Source organism: Corvus moneduloides, chromosome Z, assembly GCF_009650955.1.
Source record: "Corvus moneduloides isolate bCorMon1 chromosome Z, bCorMon1.pri, whole genome shotgun sequence".
Taxonomy (NCBI): domain Eukaryota; kingdom Metazoa; phylum Chordata; class Aves; order Passeriformes; family Corvidae; genus Corvus; species Corvus moneduloides.
In genome coordinates, this window is record NC_045511.1 from 23,304,557 (window position 1) to 23,317,386 (window position 12,830).

At 39.5% G+C, this 12,830-nt stretch overlaps 2 protein-coding genes across 5 annotated transcripts in view; both read right to left on the reverse strand.

Moving 5' to 3' along the window:
- Positions 1–5,592, reverse strand: part of CMYA5 (cardiomyopathy associated 5) — a 47,853-nt gene extending 42,261 nt beyond the window's left edge. For both annotated transcript variants that reach the window (XR_004237371.1, XM_032095403.1), the window contains exon 1: positions 4,399–5,592. Coding sequence is in view for 1 of the 2 variants with exons in the window: in XM_032095403.1 (XP_031951294.1) it covers positions 4,399–4,553 (155 nt within the window). In the remaining variant the exon portion in view is untranslated. The remainder of the gene's footprint in view (positions 1–4,398) is intronic.
- A 1,852-nt stretch (positions 5,593–7,444) lies between these two features.
- The window catches only part of TENT2 (terminal nucleotidyltransferase 2), a 41,709-nt gene continuing 36,323 nt past the window's right edge, over positions 7,445–12,830 (reverse strand). For all 3 annotated transcript variants that reach the window (XM_032095405.1, XM_032095404.1, XM_032095406.1), the window contains 2 exons: positions 10,838–10,917; positions 7,445–9,366 (listed from right to left, as the gene is read on the reverse strand). In XM_032095405.1, coding sequence (XP_031951296.1) covers positions 9,292–9,366; positions 10,838–10,917 — 155 coding nt within the window. In that variant the 3' untranslated portion in view covers positions 7,445–9,291. The remainder of the gene's footprint in view (positions 9,367–10,837; positions 10,918–12,830) is intronic.

Sequence of the window (12,830 nt, forward strand, 5' to 3'; positions counted from 1 at the left end):
GAATGGGGAGCTACAGAAAGACACTATTTCAAACCCAGCCTTCCACTTGATAAGCTACTATTAACTTCTTTCAGTGTTAATGGTTCCTCTTGTGGCAACAGAGTGGCTCATGCATCTGTCCAAATTCAAAGGAACTATTATCTAAATGCATAAGACAGCTGCTTGTCCATCTACAAAGCTAGTTTTTACGATGAGTAACTGGGAGCCAGGACCTTGGCCAGTCTCACACGATTTGTTCCATCTCATACAAAGGGACACAACCTGCTGCAGTGCTAGTCTGTTTTCCAGACACCAGGTCATGGTATGTCCTAGTGGCATTGCCATTTGCAGGATCAGATGCTGCTTGAGAAACCACAGCACTTCCATGCCCCAGAGGTCTGCCATGCTCCTGCATTCTGGATTCTCCACTATGTTGTAGAGGGAGCACAGGTAGCAAACACTTCAGTCTGGATGGAACACTTCCTTTACACAGTTATTTAATCACTGGTGAGACCCAATGGGGAACTTCTTGACATCTGAGTGTTATTTTAGAGCTCTACTGCAATATAGGTCTTTATTAAGGACTCAGTTGGTTTTATCCAAAAGGGTTAAGAGAAACACAACATGGAGTGCCCAACTGCAGGAGCAAGTGGGGGCCGGCTGCACCCCTCCTCTCTGCAATGCCCCCACCTCAGCATTCTGCCCCATTCACCTGCTCTCAGCTACCTTTCACTCAAGCCTCTGCCCTGACATGCTTGAAATGGCCTGCACAGCCCCACTTCCACCTCTCTCGCCTTCCCTGCTCATGCTCCTGCTCTAGGTGGCAGAAAACAGCCCTGCCAGCCCCTTCCACCCTGGCCCAAGTCAGGCACTGCCTCATCTAGAGGTATCTAAAATAACACACCATTTCCCCATGTCTTTCTCTGCTTTGGGTAGGGTATGGTAACTTTTTTTGGATGAGAAATCCCCAGTACTCCCCACCCCTTTCTTCTCACCATCCCTTTGCTATCATTCCAGTCTTTTGCTCTCCTAGATGCTGCACCATCCCCCATATAGCAGGAAGATGCCTTCTCCACTGTGCTTCCCTTTACACCCATTTTCATCAATCATTCTAAAGTAGACTTGTCTCTAAAGCTTACATACCTCTGATCTTGTGGAATGACTGCTTCATTAAAGAAAAAACTCAAGGACTCAAGGACTTTCTCCCCATTTTTCTCCCCACCTATTGGTTATAGGTAACCACTAAATGAGCAGATAAAATGAACCTTACCTATTCCAGGCAAACAAGCTGTCTGGAAACACTTAAATTAGCTGCAGAGCCTTTTTTATGTAAAACCTGCACAAAGACACATCTAGAGACCTTGCCACTGTTGAAGGAAATCAGCTGAGAATGGTCTGAAAGACAGAACTGTGTCAGAACAGCTCACCCATCATACATTTGTTAGAGATACAGATACTCCAGTGGGTATGTAAACCAGTTAAATGGTAAACAATTTTACTATTGTTAGACTTAATTTTCACCATTACCAACACAAAAATTAGAACTGTTAACTTCATACTCATGTTTGCTTTAAAGAACACAGTACACACTTTAAAAATATTTTCCCTTTTTAGGTGATTAATTGGATACATGGAGCTAGGAACAGAAGTCATCTGCCACGATCATCTATCCCAGATAGTAAAATGCCCAAAGGCAAGAAAATATTGTATGGGTCCTATACAGATCAGTGGGGGTTTTATGCTGACAAGGATACGAAGCCCTTATCCCACCTTTTTAATAGGTTCTGATGCTGCATGTTAGTTTCATTATTTATACAAAAAAACAATTATAGGAAACCAAATTATTTAAACATTGCATTAATAAGGGTAATAAAGACATTAAACCCAAACTCTTCTGCCTTTTACATGCATGCCTTGTAATTTTGGGACAAGTTGTAACATAAGTTCTGCTGCAGTTTTTGGGATTTTATTTGTTGCAGCTGCTGCGCAGTGTGGAAGCAGAGCGGTTTGGTCAGAGCTCAGGGGCCAGTGTCTCAGAGAAACACCAGGGCTCTTCTTGTTTCACAGAGGTGCTTCCTGACCTTGGGGCAGTCATCTTGCTGCATGACTCTCATATAAAATAGGTATGAGGCTATTTAATGTGCTTGAAAGGTGGAAATAGGAGCCAGTGGGGACTTTCCCACTGATTTGCACAACCAGGTGCTGCTCAACTGCATCCAAAGGAGAAAAGCAGAAGCAACAGAGAACTTGGGGTTGTTAAAAATAAGTTGATGACAGCAGGGTCCAGGACAAGCTGCCTTCAGTTTGCATATTAGTTACACTTCCTCTAAGATACGTTTTCAAAGCCCATGCACTCAAAAAAATCTGTTCTGCAATGGGGCTTGAAAACCTGTTTGTCAACAAATAATTAGCTCACAGCTTGAGTAGGTATGTCCCAGGGGCTCAACCTGCCTGTTCTTGCCAGGAGCTCTGCTCAGGCATTCACCACAGGAGGAGGCCTGAAGCTCAACAACCCTGCTGGTATTTGTGACAACATCTAAGCAATTAAAGAGTCAGTTTTATTTAACTTTTCTAAGCTGTTGCTGAGTGCTTGGTGCAGTCACCACATTTGTGCCAAACCTGAAATTTTACATCTCCTTTAACCTAATTAAACGAATCAGCTTAAATATGCTCAGTTACCACTTAGCATAGCAGTTAAAAACCTGTCTGGTAGACTCTGACCTGTTTATTAGTAAGACAGTTAAGGATAAGCTCTGCTGTGTTAATATAATTGGGAGGTAAAGGGAATGTTTGCTGTGATTTAAGTAAGTGCTGAGATGCAATGCTCAAGTTTGCATTGCGGAGGCTGCCAGCCAGAAGCAAGATCCACCCAGCTGTGAGGAGCTGCTAACAGGCACCCATGGAGAAGTCATCCTCTCAGCACAAGTAGTAAATAACTGTGAGGCTACATAGATTTCCCTCCATTTTTAGCAATTCCTACTTGTGTTTTGCAATTTGAGTTTTATTATTAGCCATTTAATTGCAGATTCCATTAAAAATTATCTAGTCAATTGTGTTTTAGCTGTCTGCAGTGAGCAGCTCCACTCCACAGACTTCAGCTGGTTTTCTTGCAGGGTTACAGCAATGTGCAAGCAGTGTTTATTGGCATGCAATCCCTCTCTGCCAGCACAGGACTGAAAAGCCAAACATCCCTTGGGAATAAAGCAGCATTACACACCAGGCTGTGCCCCCATTGTGGAAAACTAGCTCTCTACTTCCCTTGCAGGAAGGTTTTCCTGCAGTCATAGGATGCATTTACCCATTTGGCTTCTGTTCTTGAAGCACTTTGGGTGGGTTAGACTGCACAGAGCCCCCCACCCCGCTTCTGCCATCTTTTTTCTCCAGTGACCATCAGCAATGTCAGAAAGCACTTTGAACTGTGATACACACAGAGTGAGGGTAAACGTGGATGGCTTCACAGCACTGAGGTATTAAGAACTGTGTGACGCACTTCTTAAAAAATGGGTTTCTGGAAAAACCTTAAGCTAACAACATTAACATCTTAGGTTCTTCCTGCAATATCCACTTAAAACTGATGGGGTCTACTCAAGACAAGGAAGAAATCTTGAGACTTGGTATGTGCCAGGGGACTCTCAGGCCTCGTGGTTTCTTTATGAAACCAACGGCGCTGGCACAGCCAGAGTCTGTCTGCATGGATCAGGTTGCAGACGCCTCCACATCCTGCGCAGGACCACTGGGCAGGGCACTGGGCCACAGCCTTGCTTGTTATATTCCTAATGGTAGGAGAGCAATAGTAGGACAGTAAACTGTTTCTGTGGAAGTTATTAAGAAAACAAAAATACTAAAAAATAAGAAAAAAAAGATCAGAGGGATAGAATATTTCCCATTCCACCACAAAAATCGGCCATACAAACCATGATCAGCAATAGCAGGCACGTACAAGTTTTTCCTTTTTTAGGAAAGAAAAAAACTGAAGAGGGAGGGACAAGTGGGAAGGAATAAAGGGCCGTAAAAAGGAACAAATTTTAATGCACCATTATAATCTTTGAGCATTTTCTCCCTGACAAGCAAATCTGCAGAGCATTTAAGATCCATATGTGACAAAGAGTCAGCCAGAGAGGGAGGAGTGGAAGGAGATGCCACTTGAGCTGGCACATCAGAGGATCTTTAAATAGAAAAGCTTTCAGGGAACTCAGGGTAGGCGCTTACCACACAAAACTTAATTACAGCCATACTCATATGAAAAAAATATTACAGCCCTCTAACACCCCCATTTTTTTATCTGCAGCAGTTGGGTAAGGGAAGGGGGAAAAGCCACTAAACCAGCATGGGACTCCAATCCTGGCACCTGGGGGATGATGCTTTGGGGTGGAGCTGCCAGCTCCCACTGTGGAGCTCTGAGTCCCTGGGGACACATACCTATTAGTCAGCTCCTCCGCTTCCTCTGGGTCCACAGCCTCCTCCTCCTCCTCCTCTTCTTCCTCCTCCTCCTCTTCTTCCTCTTCTTCTTCATCTCCTATGAAGGATGAGGTCTCAGATGCCCTGTCGCACCCAGTGCTGTGGGACCCCTCCATTCCCTTCCCTGCTCAGGCCGTCGCCGGTGATGTTTACCCCCAACCCTGTCTTCCCCAGGGCTGCCTGAAGCAACTGTCATCCCCAGTAACACTCACTTCTCCTGACTCAGGACAGTCTTTAAATAGAAGGCAGCAAAGTTACAGCGCAGAGTCGCTGCTCTTCCTACCCTGGCTCCTAGCACCAACCCGGTGCCAGGACACGTGGCCCCATGGCCATCTCTCCAGCTGCTCGCCCCCTTCGCCTGCTGCCACTGCCAGAGCTGCTTGTACAGGCGACAGGACAGGCAGCAGCAGGGAGGAAGGGGGCCAAGCAGACCTTCCCCCAGTCACCGCTAGCAAATTTGGGGTGGATGGTATGGATGAAGCAGAAGGAGAGTTTTCCTGTGGCCCCAAGAGAAGGTGCATTTCACAAGTTCTGCACACCCAGAGTGCCTCAAGCTCAAGCTGGAAAGGTCAAATACAATAACTAGTGGATGAGCCTCCAACAAACACATTGAATTATTAATATTGTTCTGTAAGATGTATCAGATGCACTGTGGTATTTAACCATGCACAAGGAATGTATTTAAACCCTCAATCTGTCAATGTGTTAAATCACAGGACATTTTAAACTTCCTATTTGAGCGGACTTGAACCAATTATAGTTTAAAGGAAAGACAAACTATACTACCATGAAGAGTTTAGATTAAGCCACATTTACCCTTTATTATTCTGCATTTTACACAAAATGCAGTGCTTTTCCCAGACAAAACAGAAATATTTCCAATCTGTAGTAGTCAAGTTAAAGACTTTACTTAAAAAAAAAATATTTCTAGAAGAGGAGGAGAAGCACTAAACCCCTGATTCTCAATAAAGAACTTTGAAGATATCTCAAGTATAAATGACTGTATATACAGTATAACTCTAATGCCCCTAGGTTTTTTTGTCATTCTTCAAATAAATAAACAAATCAGCAAACTCTTCCTTGTGCTGTAAGTTTAGAAACACCCAGCCACATACTGCTGACTACAAACTGCTTCTGCATGCTAAATTAAAATTCTCCTGACATTTCAAAACAGCATGTACAGGTAAAACCTTTCTGCTCTCTTGACCGACGCAGTGCCATACACAATTTACAAGGTGACAATGTAATTTTTTTTGAAAAGTGTATTTCCCATCATGAGCATAGACAGTGTACACAGCAAAATGTAAAGAATATGAAGTACTCTTCCTTACATTTCATGTGGAAGGCAAGAGCATTACAAGTCTTCTAGAAATGCTTATATATGAAACATACATTGCACAAGTTTTGATTCAGTCTTCAGCACAGCAAGAGAAAGGCAACCATCTGTACTTCTCACAAGTTAATTTGACCTGTAAATGGACCAAAATCACATATTCTTTCATGCTCTTCCTACAAGAATCATACTCAGTAAAATCCAGGGAAATATTTTTATCTGAATGCGCAAGGATTACAGAGAACAAGGCAGACAAAAATAAACAACAAAATACAAGACAACCCGTAGCAAGTACAGTACAATAAATCAAGAGTGACATTCTATGATGGATTTAAATTTAACATCAAATATACTGTGAATTGAGTCCAGTAACCCAAGTTCAAGTAAAGCACTATGTTCCAAATAATGTTTGGGATTCACAAATGTAATTTATTCACAAATGCTAACTTCATGTTTTCTACAAATCATTCTACATCCTTTTATCATCGCTGCCCATTTCTCCCAATAACCATGTCACCCTGTAATGTGAGTTTTAAAATTGATTTATATTGATTTCTTTGTAAGGGATTTTTAAAAAAATAATGCCTCATACTGTCAACATACCTAAGGTACAGAAAGTTCACTTACACATTCACATTTCAGGACAAGTGAGAGCAAGAGCTAGAAGAGAAACTTTTAAGTTTCACAGTGTATAGCCTATGCCAGTTCTGCATTACTGTCACCAAATGTGAAGCTCTTGCCAACGTTTGGTCCTACTGTGCACCTCTGAGCCTGTTAATTAAAAGCACTCCTGAAGGACTAAAGAGAGTTCTTAAAATCCTAGAGAAGACACTAGTGGTTTCTGACACATGAGGTGAGAAAAGACAAGCAAACCCAACGCCAAAGAGTAGTCAAGAATAATAATTTAAAAATAAATAAATAAAAGAGCTGAACTAAAGCAGTTTTATTTCAAGGCAGTAACAAATCCCAGAGAAGAGAGCATCTTGTACACACACTGAAACCTTGGTCAGTTGTGAAAAACCTTCTACCAAAGAGCTCTCAGAAAAAACTATTCCTGCTAGGGTGTATGCCAAGTAGGTATAAGTTTTTATTTTGAAGCTGAGGAAAGGTGGTAACTTCACCCTAACAGTAAAATTTATGATAGCCATTAGTGAATTTTTCCCTCTGGATACTTGCCCAGAGTAGATGAAAACCCAGGTCATTAAAGCTCTAACAACTTCAGACTACGCAGAACTGAATCCAAAGTTAAGGTCCAGCTCCTACCCACTCTCCCCAAGCCACTTATTTTGTGGTATTATAGCTGAAGTTTTCTGACCAAAGTTGCAGCCAGCTATTTAACAAATACACCATAAACAGGCTTGTTCCAAAAAAACTGGGGAAAACGACCATCTAGAATTTCTGATTATAGACATGGCTTATCAGAGGGACATAAACTTGAGGAAAAAAACTACAGAAGGATCCTTTTGAAAGAGACTGTTGTGGTTACAGACCTTAACTTGTATTACAAATAGCACTGAATTGGTAGGGCAATTTTTACAGAGTAGCTCAGAGATACAATTATTTTTCAAACTAACTTTTTAAAATCAGTTAGGAAGAAATGGTTTCAAACATGAAGTATTAATTTAAGGTGTAAGAAATGTTAACACATTAGGTGATACAATGCAAACTCTTAAGAAAGTTTTATGCCTTTTATTAAGTTTTGTTCCTCACATTCAGCTCACTTAAAAAATATTTTTACCAGCTTTAAACATTTATGTCCCTTCTTACTTATCCTAGGTCAGGAAAGTTTTAAATTTTCTAGACACAGACATAACCAATACATTTTTAAAGAAGATATAGCCAACAACCCCTCTCCCCCAAATCTACGTAGAGCTTGTAGAGCATCTCTGAATCCAGAGACCATTCTGTCCTAAAATCTTGTGGTTCAGTTTTACATAAAGTGAATCAAAGTGGATGTTTCACTGACACCAAGAATACCATCCTACAGAGGAAGGGCAGTGAAGGTGAACATATGCATGGAGGAAGAACATTTCAGTGGACTGCTAGAGTCATACTAAAACTGAAAGACTGTTTAAATTGCAGAAGAAGAGTCAATTGCAGAAACAAATCAAAATTCTACATAGACTAGATCATGATGAAGTGTGTAGGAAGTAATCTCACATCAGGCATATAGTTTACAGTACCTAGAATTTCTAAATAAATTACATCTTGAAAGTTTGCATAAGAAGTAACAATGCTTATTTTACAGTTATAAGGGTTTTCACAATCTTGTTAAAGAATGTAATAAATTAAACTTTTGCCTATTCACAGATGTACTGCAGAATAGCCATGATAGATCTTGGTGAATTGCAACATGGGTCTTCCCTTTTGGGGCATTTCCTATTCTACTTAATTATAGGAAATATTTTAAATACGCGGTACAAAATAACAAAAATTGGAAAAATAACCCGTATCTTCCATATATAAACTTTATTTCACTGGACACCATATAAAATATTAAACTTAAAAAAATGGAAGTACGAATTCGACATCAGTGGTAAATACAGTCTTAAAAATTGATTGGTCTTCAATAACAAATACATGAGAGACACAGATTGTGCTATCAGAGGTCTAAGAGAAGGTTTGCAATTTTTTTGGAAGAGCTATCATTTTCAATATTACTTATTTAGATTCAATTTACAGTGGCTGACCAATTTACAAACATTTACACAAAATCAAATGAGAAACCCACCTTACTTTAGCACTGATGTGAGGTGTTTTGATTTTGATTTGGTCTTTTTCTCCAAAACAGACATTACTACTACTTCAGATATGTAAAAGGAAGCACTAAAAATTTTCCTGCCTACTCTGTGTGCATGTGAAGCATTTATGTGCATTGAATCGAGTTTTTTTATTTCAACTTCTTCCTAGTACAACTGTTGCTTGAAAATTCCAGTTTAGATTATATTCTTGACATTCAGAATACTACCAACCATAATCTATCTTGATTTTCATAAACAGTTGCTTGTTATTCCAAGTAAAAGTGAAATAAAACTGGAAAGTGCTAACTTGAACAGAAGTGCTTACTGCAATTAAGCACATGTAAAGCACAGGCTCCCTGTTCATCAAGAAGTTGGTAGTGCACAGTGTCTTAAGGATGTAGTCAGATTTGCACACGGTTTAACTTTGAATGTCTGTTTCATGGTTAAATCTGACTAAATTAATGGTTACACAGATCACGCAAGAATTGCAAGTCCATATATCCCCATACTTTCCTTAAAATAGATGTATTCTTGTTGTTTGCTCTGAGTTTCTTCTAGAAGTCAACAACGCAAACATTTTCAGAAAACATATCTTTGAATGAACAGCTGTATTAACAAATACTGATAATAAAATATGCCCCATCCTTATAAACATTTCCTTAACAAAAGTTTACAGAGAAAAACAGGTTGTAAAAACCGTGGGGTAAGTGCCTCCTGATTTTGACACTGTTCTTTACTTCAGCAGGATCCAAAAAAAAAAGGGAAAACGAAAGAAGCTGGTTATCTTTTCTGTTTGGCTGCTTTTAAAGGTAATATACAGTTCAGGTCTTTCTTGTCTCGTAATAACCGCCAAGCCTGAGGAAAAAAACCACAAGGTTCTTAAAAAGCAGCTATATAATGTTTGCCATTAAAACTTAAATACTCTTGTAAGCAATAAGCATCACAGCTCCACAAAATTAAGGTTGATATTTTTCCCCTTCTTGAAAAGAAAGTTTGTGGGTGAAGATTTTTTTTTTGGTTCATTTGTTTTTGGGATTTTTTAAGGGAAGTAAAATCCAAAAGGTACCCAAAATGCAAGATATTAAAAAGTACTTGCACTTTTAGAGCAACTGTCATTCTTACAGTACCTGGTAGAAAGGACATTTTTTCAGGACTCTATCACTCTCATATATTGTTTCCAGACAGCTAGGATCAAACATGTGCTTTTGCATTTTTAAGAAAAGCACAGAGATTTGAAAGAAATTTTGTTAACTGAAAACTCTGAAAAGAGAAGTTCACTCTGATTTCACAGTACAGTGAGAGCCTAAACCACTTTGTAAACGTGACTTTAGCAGATTCACAAAATCAACTATTTTATGTAAAAGTATGTGAAACATTCAGTATTTTGTATGCTAACATGGTTAAAAAAAAGAATAACAAACATTTCTGAGCAGAATTACAAAGAAAATGTTATCCTTTTTTGACTAAAGTATCTCTTACAGCATTTGCTCTATTACAAGTATCTGGCATTGAATTACTTTTTGCTGGAGAAGCCTTCAAGATACCTGAAGACTTGAGTAACTGGAGTAAACGTGAACTTTCACGGACAGCTTAATAGGGGAGTCTTAACCGGTTAAAGCTGGAAGCCAGTTCTATGTACTAATCCCTAGTCATAACTACATAACAAATAGTCAGAGATCTCAGAAAACAAGAATTTGAGTTGCAATTCCAGTGCAATGCCTATGATAGGAGACAAGCATAAAAGAGAGTTGGTAGCAAATATTTTCAGAAAAAGGATGTTTAACTAAGGTCTAAATTTTTCCTTGTTTCAAAGTGTCTTTTCCTCCTCTAACTTGAACAGTGGAAGTTCCTGTTTGATCTACTCATATTCTAAAATTATGAATGTGGTCTCCCTAAAGAAAAGTACCTATTTAAATAAGTTATCAAAAATCAGAAAACCCCCATTATTTTGGTGGTGATATTTATTAAAAAAAGGGATAGTAAGAAGTATAAAACATTATCTATTACCAGTCAAATTCATGTAGGAATAAACAATGAATGAAGACGTAATTTTAAAGCTATTAACCACTGTTAGAATTTTACACACACAAGAAAATCTAAGAGAGTTTTTTACTATTTTGAGTACCCATTTCAGTGTATTCCTGAAGTTTAATGGCAGACATTAATGAATACTCTTATGAAATGATTTTCCACAATTTTTTTAAAAACACACCTTTTTATTACTTATAATAAAAAGCATAAAACAGGCAGGTTTAATGACTAGCATTTGTATAACTATCTTGAAAAACAAAGTGACCAGAAAAATTACATGAGATGTACTTTTTACCTGTGCAAATTCAACTCTGATCATATCAAACTTCTGTTTCTCATGTACAGCTCTAGCAGTATTTGTCCCATCAAAGGGCTCTGCAAGATCAAATGCAAACATGAAAACTGGTAAAAAATCTAGAGTTAGGTTGTCTCCACTAACCAAGTAGGGTCAAGCATATCATTGCTTCCCAAAAGTGTTTTAAGTAGCCAATTCCTCTTTGGTTCTCAAGCTTACTTTCTACATAACATTTATCAAAAAAAAACCCAAACCAAAACCAAACTAAACCAACCAACAAAACAAACCAATCGCCCCCCCCCAAAAAAAAAGAAAAAAGAGGAAAAAAGCAAAAAAAGAAGAAAAAAAAAAAAAAAAAAAAAAAAAAAAACCCCAAACCCTGAACTCTCTGAATGCCCTGAATCCCTCAATGGAGCACATCCTCAGGGAGTTTGAAGACGACACAAAGCTGAGCAGTGCAGCTGACACAACAAGACATGATGCCATCCAGAGGGACCTGGACAAACTCGAGAAGTGGGCCCATGAGGATCTCGTGAAGGTTCAGCAAGTCTAAGTGCAAGGTGCTGCATCTGGGTCAGGACAGTCCCAGACAGATTACAGACTGGGAGAAGTCACTGTGAGCAGCCCTGCCCAGAAGGACTTGGGGGTGCTGGTGGCTGAGAGGCTGGACATGACCCAGCCATGGGCACTCACAGCCCAGAGAGCCAAACGTGTCCTGGGCTGCATCCAAAGCAGCGCAGCCAGCAGGGCCAGGGAGGGGATTCTGCCCCTCTGCTCTGCTCTGCTGGGACCCCACCTGCAGTGCTGCATCCAGCTCTGGGGTCCCAGCACTGGAAGGACATGGAGTGAGTCCAGAGGAGGACACAAAAATGGTCAGACGGCTGGGGCACCTCTCCTATGAGGACAGACTGACAGAGTTGGGGGTAGTCTATCCAGAGAGAAGGCTTAGGGAAGATCTCATAGCACCTTCCAGTACTTAAAAGGGGCCTACAAGAGAGCTGGAGAGGGACTTTTCACAAGAGCATGTAGTGCTAGGACCAGGTGGAACAGCTTTAAACTAAAAAGGGCAAGCTTGGACTAGATATTAGGAAAAATTCTTTACTGTGAAGGTGGTGAGGCACTGGAAGAGGTTGCTCAGAGAAGTTGTGGATGCCCCATCCCTGGAAGTGCTCAAGGCCTGGTTGGATGGGGCTCTGAGCAAACTGGTCTAGTGAAAGATAATATTTAAAGTCCCTTCCAATCTATGCTTCTATGAATGATCTAAGGATATGTAATTCATAATAAACTCAGGTTATTATCTATTGAAGCACACTATGATGGTGCTGCATTTATGCAGCAGTAATTACCTGCTACAGCTCAACAGTCTGTGATAACATATCAGACTAGGATTTTGCATATTAAAATATTTTGAAATTTATTACACATGAGAATCTTGGAACTATTCACTTTAGACTCACCTCATTCAACAGCTTCTCACTGAAATACTGAGAATATAGCAAAATATTTACTATAAATTTTTATATAAGACATATTAACTGCTGTAAAATATATTTTATCACTTCATACCTATTCTGCAATGTTTGTTCAGAAGTTGACCATTTGGGGGTTTTACGTTCTAGCTGACTACTAATTAATGTGATCTTTCCCCCCCTTTTCATCCTAACATACTTAATAGTTTGGAACTTTGGAAATTGCAAGATTAAAAAAGTACTTCTTGCTACTGATAAGGTTGACAACATTAAAGCAATTGATACTAAAAAATTATGATGCAGGTACTATGTATTAATGTGCTACAAAAGAGGTTTTATAGTCTTTTCTTCCTTAGTAGAGAACCTAGTATAAGAACCTGAGAATGAGTAACATTCTATATTTCACACTGGTAGAATGTATGCAAGTCCTTAAGGGCCACAGAACCACAGATGTATTTGTTAGATCAGGTAGATTTTTTTTTTGTCTAGTTGGTTATGAATTACTTTTATTCAGATAGGGATGT